At 33.2% G+C, this 16,704-nt stretch overlaps 2 protein-coding genes across 3 annotated transcripts; one reads left to right on the top strand and one right to left on the bottom strand.

Moving 5' to 3' along the window:
• The first annotated feature begins 203 nt into the window (after positions 1-203).
• On the top strand, positions 204-8,796 carry LOC136202263 (hydroxyproline O-arabinosyltransferase 1-like). Of its 2 annotated transcripts, XM_065992780.1 has the most exons (9): positions 204-770; positions 3,356-3,423; positions 3,513-3,714; positions 5,288-5,385; positions 5,640-5,709; positions 5,836-5,907; positions 6,914-7,027; positions 8,442-8,534; positions 8,636-8,796. In XM_065992780.1, the coding sequence occupies exons 1-8, from the start codon at positions 357-359 to the stop codon at positions 8,499-8,501; spliced, it is 1,098 nt and encodes a 365-aa protein (XP_065848852.1). In that variant the 5' UTR covers positions 204-356; the 3' UTR covers positions 8,502-8,534; positions 8,636-8,796. The 2 variants fall into 2 exon arrangements, with proteins under 2 accessions (XP_065848852.1, XP_065848851.1); XM_065992779.1 differs by having other exon boundaries at positions 205-770; positions 8,442-8,796.
• Positions 8,797-9,967: 1,171 nt separating this feature from the next.
• LOC136202262 (flotillin-like protein 4) lies at positions 9,968-14,819 on the bottom strand. Its single transcript, XM_065992778.1, has 3 exons — positions 14,144-14,819; positions 12,071-12,350; positions 9,968-10,749 (listed from the first exon to the last, which is right to left on the bottom strand). Exons 1-3 carry the CDS (start codon positions 14,788-14,790, stop codon positions 10,243-10,245), a joined length of 1,434 nt encoding a protein of 477 aa, XP_065848850.1. The 5' UTR covers positions 14,791-14,819; the 3' UTR covers positions 9,968-10,242.
• Between the last annotated feature and the right edge of the window lie 1,885 nt (positions 14,820-16,704).

The raw sequence follows: 16,704 nt of genomic DNA, 5'->3' as shown, positions 1-16,704 counted from the left end.
TTGACCCAAATTACCAATGTTAGGGGTAAAATTGCTCTTGGCTACAAACGTTAGGGGCAAAATTGCACCATTTTAAACGTTAGGGGTAAAATTGCTCCTGACCCAAAACATTAGAGGTATTTTTGCACCTTAACCCTTTAATAAATATTATACTAATTGTCAATGAAACAACATAAAAACTTATTAAAAAATGCTAATAGAACAGGTAGGCCATTTTCTTCAACAACTCCTCCAGACGACTTTTTTTTTAGTGAAGCCGCCACTTCTCCTCCATTTTTCCCCAATCTAGAAATTGAATTATACATTCATGTAGCGGTTTAACAGGAAATAACACAAATTCACACCAATTTCTCAAAATGGGTTGGGGAAATCTCTTCTTCTCAATGCTAATTTCCTTCTCAGTAGCTTTAATTACATACAATATTCTCATCTCAGCTAATGCGCCTCTCAAGCAAGAACTCCCAGGCCCATCTAGTCCTACTTCTTTCTCTTCTCTTTCAATTGACCCAATTATTAAGATGCCGCTTGAGAGGTCCCGGAGATATGGGTCCGGCAAGAAACGACTCTTTCACACGGCGGTTACAGCTTCCGATTCTGTTTATAATACTTGGCAATGTAGGGTTATGTATTATTGGTTCAAGAAGTTCCAAAATGGACCTAATTCTGAAATGGGTGGGTATACTAGGATTTTGCATTCTGGTAAACCTGATCAATTCATGGATGAGATCCCAACCTTCGTTGCTCAACCTCTTCCTTCCGGAATGGATCAGGTTTTCCTCTGGATTTCTTTGGTTTTTTCAGTTTTTTATGAACTGCCTAAATTGAGAATTTACTGATTGTTTTGGATTTTTAGTTTAGCGAATACAATTAGTCGGTTCGAGATTGATCCGTCACATTTTAGTCGGTTTGAGATTGATCATTCACATTTTAGTCGAACGAGATGCATCAGTCAGTCACATTTTAGTCGATTCGAGATTGATCAGTCACACTTTTGATGACCATCTCCCAATTGGAGATTGATATTATTTAGGACTCAGAAATCATGATTTCTAACTTAAGCAGTTTGATCAGTCACATTTTAGTCGGTTCGAGATTGATCAGTCACACTTTAGATGACATCTCCCAATTCGAGATTGATATTATTTAGGACTCAGAACTCAGGATGTCTAACTTAAGCAGTTTGATCAGTCACATTTTAGTCGGTTCGAAATTGATCAGTCACACTTTAGATGACCATCTCCCAATTCGAGATTCATATTATTTAGGACTCAGAACTCAGGATGTCTAACTTAAGCAGTTTGATCAGTCACATTTTAGTCGGTTCGAGATTGATCAGTCACACTTTAGATGACCATCTCCCAATTCGAGATTGATATTATTTAGGACTCAGAACTCAGGATGTCTAACTTAAGCAGTTTGATCAGTCACATTTTAGTCGGTTCGAAATTGATCAGTCACACTTTAGATGACCATCTCCCAATTCGAGATTCATATTATTTAGGACTCAGAACTCAGGATGTCTAACTTAAGCAGTTTGATCAGTCACATTTTAGTCGGTTCGAGATTGATCAGTCACACTTTAGATGACCATCTCCCAATTCGAGATTGATATTATTTAGGACTCAGAACTCAGGATGTCTAACTTAAGCAGTTTGATCAGTCACATTTTAGTCGGTTCGAGAGATTGATCAGTCATACTTTAGGTGACCATCTCCCAATTAAAATGTATTTTATCTATATATTAGGACTCGAACTCGGATAATGTCCAAGTTGTTTGATCAGTCACATTTTAGTTGGTTCAAGTCAAGATTGATCAGTCACACTTTAGATGACTATCTCTCAATTAAAATATATTGTAATGATATATTAGGACTCGAACTCGAGATGTGTAATGTAACTTAAGCCGTTTGATCCGTCATGTTTTAGTCGGTTTGAGATTGATTAGTCACACTTTAGATGACCATCTCCCCATTTAAAATGTATTGTATTGATATTGTTTAGGACTCGAACTTAAGATGTCTAACATAAAGCAGTTTGATCAGTCACATTTTAGTCTGTTCGAGATTGATCAGTCATACTTTAGGTGACCATCTCCCAATTAAAATATATTTTATCTATACATTAGGACTCAAACTCGGGATAATGTCTAAGTTGTTTGATCAGTCACATTTTAGTTGGTTCGAGATTGATCAGTCACACTTTAGATGACTATCTCTCAATTAAAATGTATCCTAATGATATTAGGACTCGAACTCGAGATGTGTAATGTAACTTAAGCCGTTTGATCCGTCATGTTTTAGTCGGTTTGAGATTGATCAGTCACACTTTAGATGACTATCTCCCCATTTAAAATGTATTGTATTGATATTGTTTAGGACTTGAACTCAGGACATCTAACTTAAGCCGTTTGATCAGTCACTTCGAGATTGATCAGTTACACTTTAGATGGCTATCTCCCGGTTAAAATATATTTATCGATATATTAGGACTTGAACTCGGGATGTCTAACTTAAGTTCCCAAAATTTATTGTTTGATAATTTTGATTAGAACATTTTATTGTTTGATAAGAATGAGGGGCAATTTCATTTTACTTATAAATTTTGGGAATTTAGAGATCATAAGCATAAGTTCCCAAAATGATTCTTAATCAGTACTGTCAATTTCTGACACAGTAACACTATTTACAAACACAAACCGTTTGACATGACACATTTAACACGATTATCATTTTTGTTGAATTTATATCATATTAATCAGTGACAGATCCAGGATCCCCTGACAGGGGTGCTCTAATGCCTAATCGAAATTCTTTAGGTGCCTTTACCCTAAAAATTAAAGCTCCATGCACACATGTTTAATGGAGTTTTTCAGCGACCCCTGCTAGATCCGTCCCTGTATAATCATGTGGAACATATAGATCACATGACACGATTATGACACGACAACCCGTTTTGACACCTTTATTCTTACTAGTTATACTACTAAATGAGATCTAAGGATGTATTGAGTGGAGAGGGTTTGTGTAGATAGTAAATTCTAATTGAGAGAGCGGCCGCCTAAAAGATTGTCTGACTCGAACTAATTAATTGAGTCCTTTCACCATAAGAACTAAATGGAAACTCCGTGTATCTCATCTTAATGGTCTTTATGGTGTTTGTAACTATAAATTACTTTCTATCTGGAGCTGTCAATTTCTGACATGAATCACGATTTAGAGAGACAACCGGCTTGGCACGATTATTATTTTTGTTGCATTTATATCATATATAATCATGTGAAATATATAGATCACTTCGTATGACTATGACACGACAACTCATTTTGAGTTCAATGTTTCTATCTCTGCAATGACAGGGTTATATTGTCCTCAACAGACCTTGGGCTTTTGTGCAATGGCTTCAACAGGCGAATATAAAAGAAGAGTACGAATCACTAAACTCTAGCTTCTACGATTGGTGGCTTTGTTTTCAGTAGATCTTTAACTGTGTATGCTCTTCTTATATGTATCCAGTTACATACTAATGGCAGAGCCGGATCATATTATTGTTAAACCAATACCCAATTTATCTAAAGATGGACTTGGAGCTGCATTTCCTTTCTTTTACATCGAGCCGAAGAAGTACGAATCAGTTCTCAGAAAGTACTTCCCTGAGGATAAGGGACCAATTACCAACATTGATCCAATCGGAAATTCTCCTGTCATTATCGGAAAGGTCCGTGTTTAATATGTTGATATGTTCGTATCGATCATGTTATTGTGTTCATAGTTATTAGGTGTGCCTCAGGCTCATGGCTTTGGAGGTTCTAGCCTAGGGCCTCAAAATCACTGCTACCAAACTCGTACAAGTCGAGTCAGCTTGGTTTTGAGCCGTCTCTATAGGGAGTATCGAACTTAATCAAGACTTGTTACCTTATCGGCTTAATCTGTGCTGGCTCGTGCATACTTGGCAAGTCTGCTGAGTCTTGGAAAAGGTGAAAATTCCGCCATTAATGTTTAATACGATAACACAATATGATTAATGGTGGAATTTGGAGTCTGGACATGGATGAAAATTCCGCCACATTGGAAATATTGTGTTATATATAGTATTAAACATTAATGGTAGAATCTGGAGATTCTCGACTGGGATGAAAATTCCGCCACATTATAAATATTGTGTTATAGTATAGACATTAATGGAAGAATCTGGAGAGTCTCGACACGGATGAAAATTCCGCCACATTAGAAATATTGTGTTATAGTATTATTAAACATTAATGGCAGAATCTGGAGAGTCTCGCCACAGATGGTGATACATATTCCATAAAAAATATATATGAAATATGAAATTGCTCTTGAAGGTGATACATATTTTATTTTTTATAATATTTATTTATGAGTTGGAACTGAATCTTACAATTTGATTCAATTCACGAGTCACGTGTCACGATTCACAGAATGAGAATTTCGATTCACAAGTCAAATCTTGATTTGACAACTATGCTCAGAATGCCAAAGGCAGGCTCTATTTTAGAGGTTGTGCCTTTGTGCGCCTTTCGTTTCTATAAGAGGCTCACCTAGGGGGCGACTCTCTTACTTAGAATTTCTTTAGGCTTTGGAGTTTTATACTATCATTTAGATGTTTTAATCTCCGCCATTTATTAGAAAATCGTAATAAACAAAGAAGAAAAAGAAAGAAGGGGTGTTGAAGACCAAAGCAACAAAAAAACAAAAAAATAAAAAAAGTATGAATCTGTAGAAGTAAGTCTTTGTTGAAATTTAGGCCTAATACATCTCTAGCACCCAAACTTGACCCTCCAACTTTGAAAATGACAGATTAGCTCTAAAGTGACAGGATAAACCCCACAAGTCCTACGTGGCAAGTGAAGATTTTGTCAAATTGAAGCATGCATCACTTTTAGCCAGTTCAAGGGACCAATAGGTCACTTTAAGTAAGTTCGGAGAGGCAATAGGTCACTTCAAGCAAAGTTTAAGGAGTTAATCGCTCATTTTCAATGTTCGGGGGGCGAATCAATTTTTATGGCAAAGGGCTGTGTATGTATTAGGTCTAGAATTTATGATCAAAATTATGGATATGATTTAGCATTTGTTGCCTTTTAGAGTCTATCACTTTTTAAATGTTAATTGTTTGCACATGGTTTTATATATTTTTTCATTTTCTAGTGCGCCATTTTTCGCTCAGGCGTCGCTTGTGCCTAGGCTTTAGAATCCCCGTCCGCCTTTAATAATTATGACCCTGTTTTGTTTCTTAGTCTTATCTTGATTATGTGTTGAAACAATGCTAGGAATCACTTAAAAAGATTGCTCCCACTTGGATGAATGTTTCCTTGGCCATGAAGAAGGATCCTGAAACAGATAAAGCTTTCGGTTGGGTGCTTGAAATGTGAGGTTGCTGAAATTAACACTGTATTTTTTATATATTTTTTTTTTATAGGGGTGACAGTTTCTAACACGATAACACAATTTACAAAGAAAATCCGACCCAACACGATTATCATTTTTCTTGCATTTATATCATGTATCATCATAGGCAACATGTAAATAACATAACACCATTTTAACACACAACCCGAATTGCCACCTCTAAACCTTGTAGCCGGCTCCTCTGACTTCTTATCGTTTCTTTCGTTGATATAGGTATGGTTATGCTGTTTCATCTGCTATTCATGGTGTTGGCAACATATTGTTTAAGGACTTCATGCTTCAGGTTTTAATTGGATCAAATACTTTACAGTTTTGTTACCATACAACTATATCATATCGATTATTTCAGTCGTTTTTCGGACTCGAAAACTTCATTTATCATCTTAATTTCCCTTTTGTGTTTTGTTAGCCTCCGTGGGATACAGAAATAGGCAAGAAGTTCATAATTCATTACACATACGGATGTGACTATGACATGCAGGTAATCTATGTAGTATTTATAGTAGGAGCAAAGGTATATTTGGCCCATGTGGTATTCAAAATTCTGTCATTTACCTGTGGTATCATTTGGTAACATTTGCCTCATGAAGTATTCCTATATGTGACATTTAACCCATTTTAGGTGAAATGTTAACTGATTTGTTAATTTTTTTTGTTACATTGCATAATTTTTTACATGTGACATGTACACATGAAGATTTTTTTTCTTCCCATTATAGACTTAAATATGGATAAACAAGAAAACAAATTAATTCCTTATTTATCCACATATTAAGTTGATATAGAAAAAAATTAAGACAATTGCTCCGTGTACATATTTTGTGTCAAAAATTGTGCCATATGGAAAAAGTTAACAAATCGGTTATTTTTTCATTCAAAATGGATTAGTTGGCACCTATTGGAATACCTCTGGGTCCAAATATTACCAAAGGATACTACAGGGGGCAAATGACAAAATTTTGGATACCACGGGGCCAAGAAGTTGTTTAATGCTTTATAGTGTGGTGATGATGATAAAGTTATCATTGTTCTATTTGCTTATAAAAGGAAAAGAGAAACAAATTGTTTCTGACCTTGGTTTTGGTTTTAATACATTTTTATGGGTAAAATATATCCATGGCCCTTGAGCTAAAGCTCTATTGACATTGTGGCCCCCGGACCACATTTCTTGATATAAAAATCCCTGAACTTTGCTTTACTATAACATTGAAGTCCAAGGCAATGAAAATCTGTAAGATTAATAAAAAATTTGCTTGACTCTTTCTTTATATATGAGGATAAAATAGGTATATGACCATAATTTATGGTGACATGTAATTATATGTTCAAACTTGTCCAAGTTGCTAAAATTCTTAACAGATTTTCATTGGATTGGGTATTGATGTTATGATCAAAGTTAAGGGATTTTTATGCCAAGAAATGAAGTTCATGGGCTATTAATGTAATTTTCCCCATTTGTTATTGCTTTTGATGTACTGTTTTTTCAGGGTAAGCTCACATATGGAAAGATTGGAGAATGGAGGTTTGACAAAAGATCATATGAAAGTGTTGCACCCCCTAAGAACCTTCCCATGCCTCCTCCTGGCGTTCCGGAAAGTGTGGTATGTTCATGTTCCTTCCCTCTTTGACTGTCTTAACTCGGGTAAATTGCATTCGTGGACTCTGAACTATATATTATAACCCCTAAACTTCAACTCTGGATATAAAGAATCCTGAACTTTACATTTTTGTAATATTAAAGTACAAATCAACAAACATCCATTCAAAAATTAGCAAAATGATGACAGGTAAAATTGATATTTGACATGGATAAAAAAAGAGTTAATGATGTAGTCTAACTTGTCCAAGTCTATCATTTCGTTCTTTTTTTTTTAAACGAAATTTTGTTGATTTGGACTAAAGCTACTGTACCTCTACAATTTGAAGAGTTGTGCATATGCTTCAATTCTTCCCTAAAAGGTAATGGGACGGGTACGGGTAATTCAAAAATAAACGGGTAAAGATTTGGGATTGACATTACCGGTGGGCATAGCTATTAAAGGCGCGCCTCGGCTAAGGCTCCAGCCTTAGCGCCTTGGTCAGTCAGGCACGCGCCTTGGCTACCTTAGGGTAATTTAGGGTTGAGAGTATTTCAGGGTTTTGAGGGTGTTTTAGGGTTTTTTAAGTTCAGAAAGTAAAAGAAAAACAGAGACAGACAAAGATCTAAAGTTTTTACTACAGATATCGCAGCAGACATTATGCCTTAATAGTTAACTAGAACTTAACTCATGCATTTTATGGTTTTATTGTTGGTATTTGACTATTTGTGATTATTTGTAACTAGTATTATGAATTTATGATTTTTTTTGGTGCGCCTCGAGTCGCTCGGGCGCGCGCCTTAAGTTGCGCCTTGCGCCTTGCGCCAAGGCTCCAGGACCCCCCTTGCGCCTTAGTGCGCCTTTAATAACTATGCCTGCGGGTACCCTACCCGTTGTCATCCCTTAACTTTGACACCCTTTTCAAATTGCAACTGCAACTCTGCATTTTATACTCTTTTTAGCATCAAGCAACTGATGTAATTGAGGTACGGTAGCTTATGTTGCACAGAAACCTTGATTTTCAAGAGTTTCTACATTTCGAAAACTGAAATTTTGCATTTCTGATCACGTTTCTGTAATTTACAAAAATGGGAAACTCATATTTTAGAATTTGAATACCCTTTTCTTTTTTGAAATACACTCCGCGATGTTAGGAGATGCGCATTATCAAATATCCTAATCAGTTCATCATATATCAATCACATTGCATTTCAAACTTATTTCCGGTTCCTATTATGCATCGTACAAGTAACTTTTCTTAACTTATTTATATTTTATTGATTTCAAACCGAACTGAAATTTATTCTGGTGTGGTCTGATCAAGTTCTTAACTTGTCTATTTCAATTCGGTTGGATTCAGTTTTGGAACCGAACCGGTTTGTCACCCGTAAATTGCTCACTTGAATTGTATATTGACCAATGTATACAAATATGACAGGTGACTTTGGTGAAAATGGTGAATGAAGCCACTGCTAACATTCCTAACTGGGGATCATAAAAGATACTCATTCTGGTGTAACGTTCGAGTTCAGTTGAGTGACTCCCGAATCTATCACTGTTATTTCGTATTCATATAAACGTTATTTGGTACTACGGACATATGTACAATCTACAAATTTTGTGGTGCATCAGTTTGAATATAGTAGAAGCTCAAGGGAGGTGATAAGGAAGTTGAGGAATCTGCCATGCCTAGAGTTTACCATATCCTGATACAAAAAAATGTGTAGATTTTTATTTGAAATTTGTATATCACTCACTGCTGATTTTCCACGAAATAACTATTTTCTTTCCCATTTTTGTAGAAAGAATTATCACTGCTGTTTATTTATGTATTCTGGTACATTTTTATGAGTAATAATCACACTTACAATTGGAAATTATAAGAGAAGTAATCACACCTACAATAGGCGAGTCTTGCACTTTGTTTGGATGGATGTCATGTCACTAAAGTTTGATAATAATTTGAAGGCGTAATACATCACCAGCTCTCTGAACTTAAACTTTGCAAATGTTTAACCAGTTTATTGAACTTGATTATTTCGTATCATCAACTCTCTGGACTTGTCCATAAAAGTATATTAGCTCCCTGAACAACTAAATACAAAAAACTATAATACTAACTTTCAATCCTTGTCAATTCGATATCCTTGTCAATTGATTGAAAGTATGAAAAGAGAAAAAATTACCTCTCAAATAGATGAAGATGTTGAAGGAGCTAATCTACGCTTATAGACAAGTTCAGGGAGTTGGTAATACAGAACAATCAAGTTCAAAGAGTTGGTGAAATACTTGCAAAGTTCAGAGAATCAATCTACTATTATGGACAAATTCAGAAAGTTGGTGATGTATTAAGTAATTTGAAATACATTCGTTTTAAAACACGTGCAAATATGCAAATGCAATAAAAAGACTTAATACATCATTTGCCTTCTGACTTGCCTTATTAAAAAAGAAGTTATTACTTGCCAAACTACAAAACTTGTGTTCTCTAATATTAGAACTGCATACCCTGATTTTGATCGTTTTACTTTTTTTTAAGACGTGTGTTACACATTTTCCGCATTTAACTTGTTTTTTTTTTTTGCAACCGAGTGATCAAATTGATTACATTTTATGCAAGTTCAGAGAACAAACTGAACATTTTATACAAATTCAGAAAACTATTAGAATAATTTGAAAGTTTAGAAGGTCAATCAACTATTTTCAACAAATTTAGGAACAAATTAGAATAAAATTAGTGTTTGCTTCGGCCGCATAATAAGACAAACACAAATACTAACATTATTTCATTTTACCCAATTAACATGTAATATAACTTATTCAAAGAAAATGTAATATAACAAAATTAATTAGAAGAATTATATAACCCACCAACCCATTTAATCTTTTTTAACATTTATTCATAAATCAAAATTTCTAAATCCAAATTAATATAATTAATATTTTCAAACATACATATACTTTAAGAAATACATATAAATTGTTCTTTCAAAAAAAAAAATACATATAAATTGCAACATTCAAACCAAATTCAATGAACACTTTACACTTTAATAAATATATTATTTACAAAATATTTATAAGGAGAGTAAAACCGATTATTAACGAGTCAACTCGTTTATTTTCAGGTTAATCATATCAACCCCTTTATAACCCGAATCCATTAAACCTCAACCCTATTTCATTTAATTTACATGTTACACGAATAAGTTATCCTCCAGTGACCTATTTTGACAGTCCTACGCAGAAGAAGAGTCCGGTAAGCTACCCATCCACGGCGGAGGAAGCATTCCAGTTTGCTCATGAACAGTCTTAAACAAAGGAGGTAACATCTTATAAACCCCAGCAATTTCCTTCATACCTCCATCATTGATTTCATGATCTCCACCATTTCCATTACTCCAAATGCTGATTTTCGGCTGTAATCCGCGAATGGACTCCGCGTTAATCTTGGCGATTTCTTGATACATTCCGCCATTGATCATTAAGAAATCTCTTAAAGCTCCATAGTTTCCACCTAATGCAGTTAAAAGGGTTTGAAGATATGTGCCTTGTGCTTGAGCTAAAGCTATTAGGCCTTGTGCTTCTTTTTGCTTGGCAAATAGCTCTCCTTCTGCGAGTTGTTGGCGGGCATAAAATGTTGCATCGGCTACTGCTTTTTGAGCTTGTGCTTCTTTCTCTTTTTCGTATAGAATTGCTTCTGCTTCTTTTTGTTTCTTGTATAGCTCCCAGTTTGCTTCTTGTACCTTGGTTTATAAGGAATATCAAGTCAATTGTATTGTAATTTGTCATGGAATGATCATGTCAACAGTCGTGACTATAATTTAAAAAAAAAATGGAAAACGTATAAAAATAAACCTTGTAGTTTAGATCATTTTCATGTGGTTTAAAAATTGACAAATAGGTACTTTGAGATTGATAAACTGATTAACAATGTTAAAAATGTTCAAATGACAACCAGAGTCAAAGGACAAAGAGTTATTTATGTCTTTATATATTTATTTATTTTATAAATTAACTCTCTTATTATCTAATTATCACAAACAATTAACTTCAAAAAAAGAACCAAAAATCAAACTCACTATCTCCTCTTCTATCATCAACCAACAATTGGAAAAGCGTAAATTGGAGTCGGAGAAGATACTACAATTGTTGGTTGATGAGAGAAAAAAATTAGATAAAAGAGAGATGTTAGAGGAGAAGACGGTGAGTTTGATTTTTACATCTTGTTTTGAGGTTTGTTTGTTTGTGATAATTAGATAATAAAAGAATTAATTTATAAAATAAATAAATATAAACACAAAAATAACTCTTTACCCTTTGACTTTGACTGTCATTTGACTTTTTTAACACCATTGGTCAGTTAGAACAATGTTTGCTAATCAACCTCAAGGTATTTGTTTATTAACTTTTAAACCATATAGTTTATGTTTGAAAATGACTCAACCCACAAGTTTTATTTTTATTGTGAAAAATAGCCAGTAGAAATTTTATCATTTTCTAAGAAAATATCGATGAAATTAGTGACATCATTTCCTAAAAATGACAAATAGAACTAGAAATTCTAGTATAAAATCAAAATTGAGTTATTTTATACTAGGAGGGTGTGCATGAAGTGCAGTTGCATATGACTTTTAAATAGTATAAACATTATAAACATTTTGTGATATTGATAGTTAAAGATTTATTTTAAGAGTTAAAATTAAGAATTATCTTATTAAAAAAAGATAAAAAAAAAATCATATTGAGATATTAAATTATTTAAAAATTTTGACTTTTTTCCAATTTTATTTATTTCTCATGAGATATTATTAACAATACTATTTATTGTTGAATTAGTAGAAATGATTTTTTTCTAACATAAAAGTATTAAAATGGTTACTATCATGTCACAAAATCATTCACTGAATATGATTTGTTTGAAGACATTGACTATAAGAATATTATGACCGGTTTTCTTTAAAAATAATTCGAGATTTATTTTCTAACAACAATAATGATGAAACTGAAAGCAAAATCTAATGGATGTTATTGAAACTGTAATTAAAGTAAAGAAATAAAAGTTACCTTAGTTTCATAGTCAACACTAGCTTTGCTCAAGAACTCAGCTTTAAGTTTCTCAGTCCTAGTCAAAGCATTCATCCTCTCCACTTCCATCTGCAGCTCAGCTTCTCTAAGAGAAACAGCTTTTGCTGCTTCAACTTCTGCCACCTGTGCTTCCTTTGCCCAGCCCGCTTTCTTCTTCGCCAGCTCAGCATTCGCCTCTGCCACTTCAGCATCCCTCTGGTTTTCATAAATTTTCACTTGAGTCTTTACCTTTATCTCCTCCTTCTTCCCTTCTCCTTGCCTATGTAATTAGAGTATATTAACCAATTCATTAAGAGAAAAATCTATTAACTAGTCATTAGAATCGGTTGGTTGATGTATATATTATATTAAAGGTTTAATACATCATTTACGCTCTGAAGTTGTTGAAAAAGTTTATTTGGTCTCCTGAACTTTTAAAATGGTCCGATAGTCCCACAACTTATATAAAATGTTCAGTTAATTTTCTGAACTTGCGCAAAATATAATCAATCGATCACTCGGTTGCAAAAAAGTAAGTTAAATACGGAAAATGTATTGCACGCGTCTTAAAAAAGTAAAACGACCAAAATCGGGGATATATGATTCTAATAAAGTTGACAAGTTTTATAGTTGAGCAAATCATAACTTCCTTTCTAATCTATTTTTTAATTATGTAATAACATTCTAAGATGCGTTCCATATTTAACTTTTTTTTTTTTGCAACCGAGTGATCAATTGATTACATTTTATGCAAGTTCACGAGGCTAACTGAACCTTTTATGCAAGTTTATCTGGACACTTTGAAAGTTCAGGAGGTCAATCAAGTTTTTTTGGATAAGTTCAGAAATGATGTATTAAACCTATATTAAAATATTAAATTCAATTTAAAGTTTTCTAATATTTTTAACTTAAAAATTAAATGTAAATATACATGTTTATTATAAACATAAATAATTAAGCTTATGGTTGTATTAAACTTGTCAATCAATTTTAATTTATCTCGATAAAATTTAAAATTAGGTAAAAAAAAAAACTCATGTGTTTTAAAAACGTTTTATCAAACAGATGCCAGTGGAACTTATTTTTTTTGTTGAAACGAAAATTGAGGTTTTCGTGTGTTAAAAACAAAAATCTTTTAGTTTGACACTATAAAAATAACTGATAACGACCTAAAAATAACAATTTTCAAAAATTAAAGCTAGTTAATACCATAATTACTATGGAACCAAATTTTTTATTTACAAAATTATTATTTTTGGAACTTTCTCCTTTCGCGTTAAACAACACTTATATGACATCAAATTTAAAAGTTGAATAATTAAATTACTTAGAATATAATCGAATCTTTGAATTTTTCAATTTTGAGGTTGTCACAGCCGTTTTAATTTTGAAGTCATTATTTTTAGCAAAGCGAAAAACATGAGTCATCTACTGGTTGCAAAAGAAACACCTAACTCCGTATTTAGATAAAAAAAATTCATAGGTACCTATTTTAGACTTTATCCATAAAACTATCAAAACTTTGAATTTTGTCTAACAAATAAAGTTACTTCATTGACTTAAAAGAGCAAAAAAAAAAACGAGAAATTCTACAATAGTCCCGTCTATTGGACCTTACCAATAGAAATATGATAATTGTGTACTTTCTTTTCTTACACCAATGATTTCCTAATTAGGTAGTATGATTCTTTTTTCATTGATTGGATCCATTGCACTCTTCATTGCTAAAAACGACGTGTGGATACAATGACTATCACTTAATTGACACATGTCGTTTCAATGAACTAAGTGACAATTATTTGCCATGTAATTGGCAGCCACTAGAAATGACAACCTATAAAGTATCCGCGGGTGGAATATCCGTTACCATTCCTAACTGCCGCATTTAGTTTGTGTCTGGTAATAAGAGTTTGATTACTACTTGTATGGCCTTCACTAGGTTTTCAGTGTTTTTTACTTTTAATATGTTAGAGTGACTTGATTGAGCAAAGTATTTGGGGTTGACTTATTTTTCGATTTGGATTCAATTTTGCAAATTTTTTTCAAATTTCTGTTACTTTTGTACAGTAATACCTGTGCGTCGCTATGATCTTCGTCTCCGCATCAATTTTCGCTGCATTTTGCAGCGTTTGCCCTTCCCTCTCCTTCGATCCAAGATCTCCTTTCATCTTCGCCTCCGCAACATCAACCCTAGCTTGATTCGCCGCCTCCATTTGAGTCTTCTGCCCCAAATAAGAAAAATACTCATGGCCCGGAACATCAACAAGCTGTTTAACATTCGCATTATAAATCAACAATCCAAATTGATTCAATTCCAATTGAACTTTCTCAAACACTTCTTGTTTGAAATCCTTAGTTCCTCTGAAAATCTCCTCCATCGTCATCGACGCAGCGAGAACTCGCGTTTCGCCTTCGATTATTCCCTGTACGAGCTCTTTCACGTGGTGAGAGAGCTTATCGTGCGGTGAAATTAGCTTCGCGTACTTCAATAGGCTCTGTTCGTCGTCGACGCGAGGGCCGATTGTGAAAACTGCCGGGAGGACGAATGGGAGTTTCTCGGCGCTCATCGCTTGGACTTCGAATGTGTAGTTTACTGGTGAAACGTCGAAAACGGTGCAGGATTGGCCGGGGAAAAGCCATGCTTTCTTTGAAAGCTTTATATCGGAGATTCCGATCCCGGTGATTACTAGATACTCCGACGGGCTTGCGACTCTGTACATGGTTGGAAGGGGCTGTGTGAATGAATAAATAGGAGTAGAGGCAAAGTTGGAAAATGTTGAGAGTTTTAGGTGGAAATGGAAATTTATATACTTGGAAATGGCGTGGAGGGAAAGAAAATGTAATTTTATTGGGATTTTCCGTAGCATTTGCTTGGATATTTACAAATTCCAATTAATTAATTTTAATATTATAGAATCAAAGTATTATTTGTTGGCTTAAAGCATTGTTTGGTCTCTGATCTATCCAAAATTTTATCTATTATTTGGTCATATCTGGCATCTGACCTATTTCATTTGGTGAAATTTCATTTAATTTGTATGAATACTTAACGGAATCATTATCTCATTGACAAGTAACGATATTTTAACACTTGAACTTGAAACGCGATATTTTTTAAAGGGTTTTTTTGCTGCATTATGTGGAAATAATTATTAGATTAAAAAAGAAAAAAAATAAAAAAACAAATTCTAAACTAAAATCTGTTAAGTTCAAGCGTCAAAATATCGTTACTTGTCAATGAGATAACGATTCGGTTAAAATTTGAATACAAATTGGATGAAATTTTATCAATTGGGATAAATCAGTGCCAAATGTGACCAATAATAGGTTAGGGCCTAAATAACAAAATTTTAGATACATCAGGGACCAAATAGTGCTTTAAACAATAGCTATGCATAAATTGTCTATGTGCTGGTTTATTTTACCTAATATTCCTGTATGTTGTTACGGTTTGTTGTTTGCCGTTGGAAAAAATTGTTTTTCTAAAAGGTATGGATTTTCTGTTTTTGTAAAATGTTACTTTTCAAGCGTAAAAAACAAATAGGAGGTCCCTAACTAAATACCTAAAATTCTCCCTTTTGAAAAGATAAACAAGAGCATGAAAATGAGCAACCAAACACTTTCTATGTTTACATTGTTTGCTGTTAGAAAAAACTGTTTTTTTTAAGCAATGACTATTTGCTATCTACCAAATCTACTTTTCGGCTATAAAAACAAACAAAAGATGTCTAACTAAACGTTTAAAACTCTCGCTTTTAAAGTGAAAAGACAAATATAAGGTGAAAAGTGGGTAACAAAATGCTCCTAAATATAATAATATTTATTGCATGATCTATCAAAATTAAGCTATTTATATATTTGGAAATGGTGTGGAATGTAATTTTATGGATAATTTCAATATTATTTGCTTCGATATTGACAAATTCCAATTAATTAGGTATAATATTTTTGTAATATTGTATATGACAGTTGGTAGAATTCATTTTCATTGTTTTTGCCAAGCAATTTCCTTTGAGTTGACAATCTAGGCTGATTTTGATGGGATATGGTGTAAAAATATTTCAAATGTTTACAGACAGTAGTAATTTTATCTTTAAAACTGTACAATTTTACTTTTAATATTGACAGTCGCGATCAATTTTATTCTTAATATTGACAGTCAAGATCAATTTTACTCCTAAAGTTGACAAGTTTGGTCAATTTCAGATATTATTATAAAACACACATATTTTGTTCATTATTCTGCACCAATTGCACGTAAGTTGATTCTTAAAAAAAGATTTCATATTTTGTATGGTTTAATAATAGAATTTGATACTAATATTTATAAATTGGGAGAAATATTTGAATTTTTTATTCAACTCGTACAAAATATAATATATTTTTTATTTTTATTTTAAAAATTTCCAGGTTTGTGATCTATTACTAAGGAGCGATAAAATGACGCACATATGAAGTGTAAATGTCAAGATTCATGATTGTGAAGAGAATGTGATGAATAATTTCTCCAATTGATCCAACTTGTTAATGTTAGGGATAAAATTGCTACTGACGGCCAAAGTTAATGATAAAATTTTGTTAGAGACAAAATTGATCCTAGATGTAACACTACAAAAAAAAAAATCTTCTAATGA

This window comes from Euphorbia lathyris, chromosome 8 (assembly GCF_963576675.1).
Source record: "Euphorbia lathyris chromosome 8, ddEupLath1.1, whole genome shotgun sequence".
Lineage (NCBI taxonomy): Eukaryota > Viridiplantae > Streptophyta > Magnoliopsida > Malpighiales > Euphorbiaceae > Euphorbia > Euphorbia lathyris.
Note: the sequence above shows the minus strand (reverse complement) of the source record. Positions and strands in the feature narration are given on the sequence as shown.

Coding starts and splice junctions, on each gene's coding strand:
- LOC136202263 (XM_065992780.1), top strand. CDS start 357: ATGGGTTGGGGAAATCTCTTCTTCTCAATGCTAATTTCCTTCTCAGTA. Junction 771..3,355: donor TTCCTTCCGGAATGGATCAG/GTTTTCCTCTGG, acceptor CTGCAATGACAG/GGTTATATTGTCCTCAACAG. Junction 7,028..8,441: donor CTGGCGTTCCGGAAAGTGTG/GTATGTTCATGT, acceptor CAAATATGACAG/GTGACTTTGGTGAAAATGGT.
- LOC136202262 (XM_065992778.1), bottom strand. CDS start 14,790: ATGTACAGAGTCGCAAGCCCGTCGGAGTATCTAGTAATCACCGGGATC. Junction 12,351..14,143: donor AAGATCATAGCGACGCACAG/GTATTACTGTAC, acceptor CTAATTACATAG/GCAAGGAGAAGGGAAGAAGG. Junction 10,750..12,070: donor GTGTTGACTATGAAACTAAG/GTAACTTTTATT, acceptor TTATAAACCAAG/GTACAAGAAGCAAACTGGGA.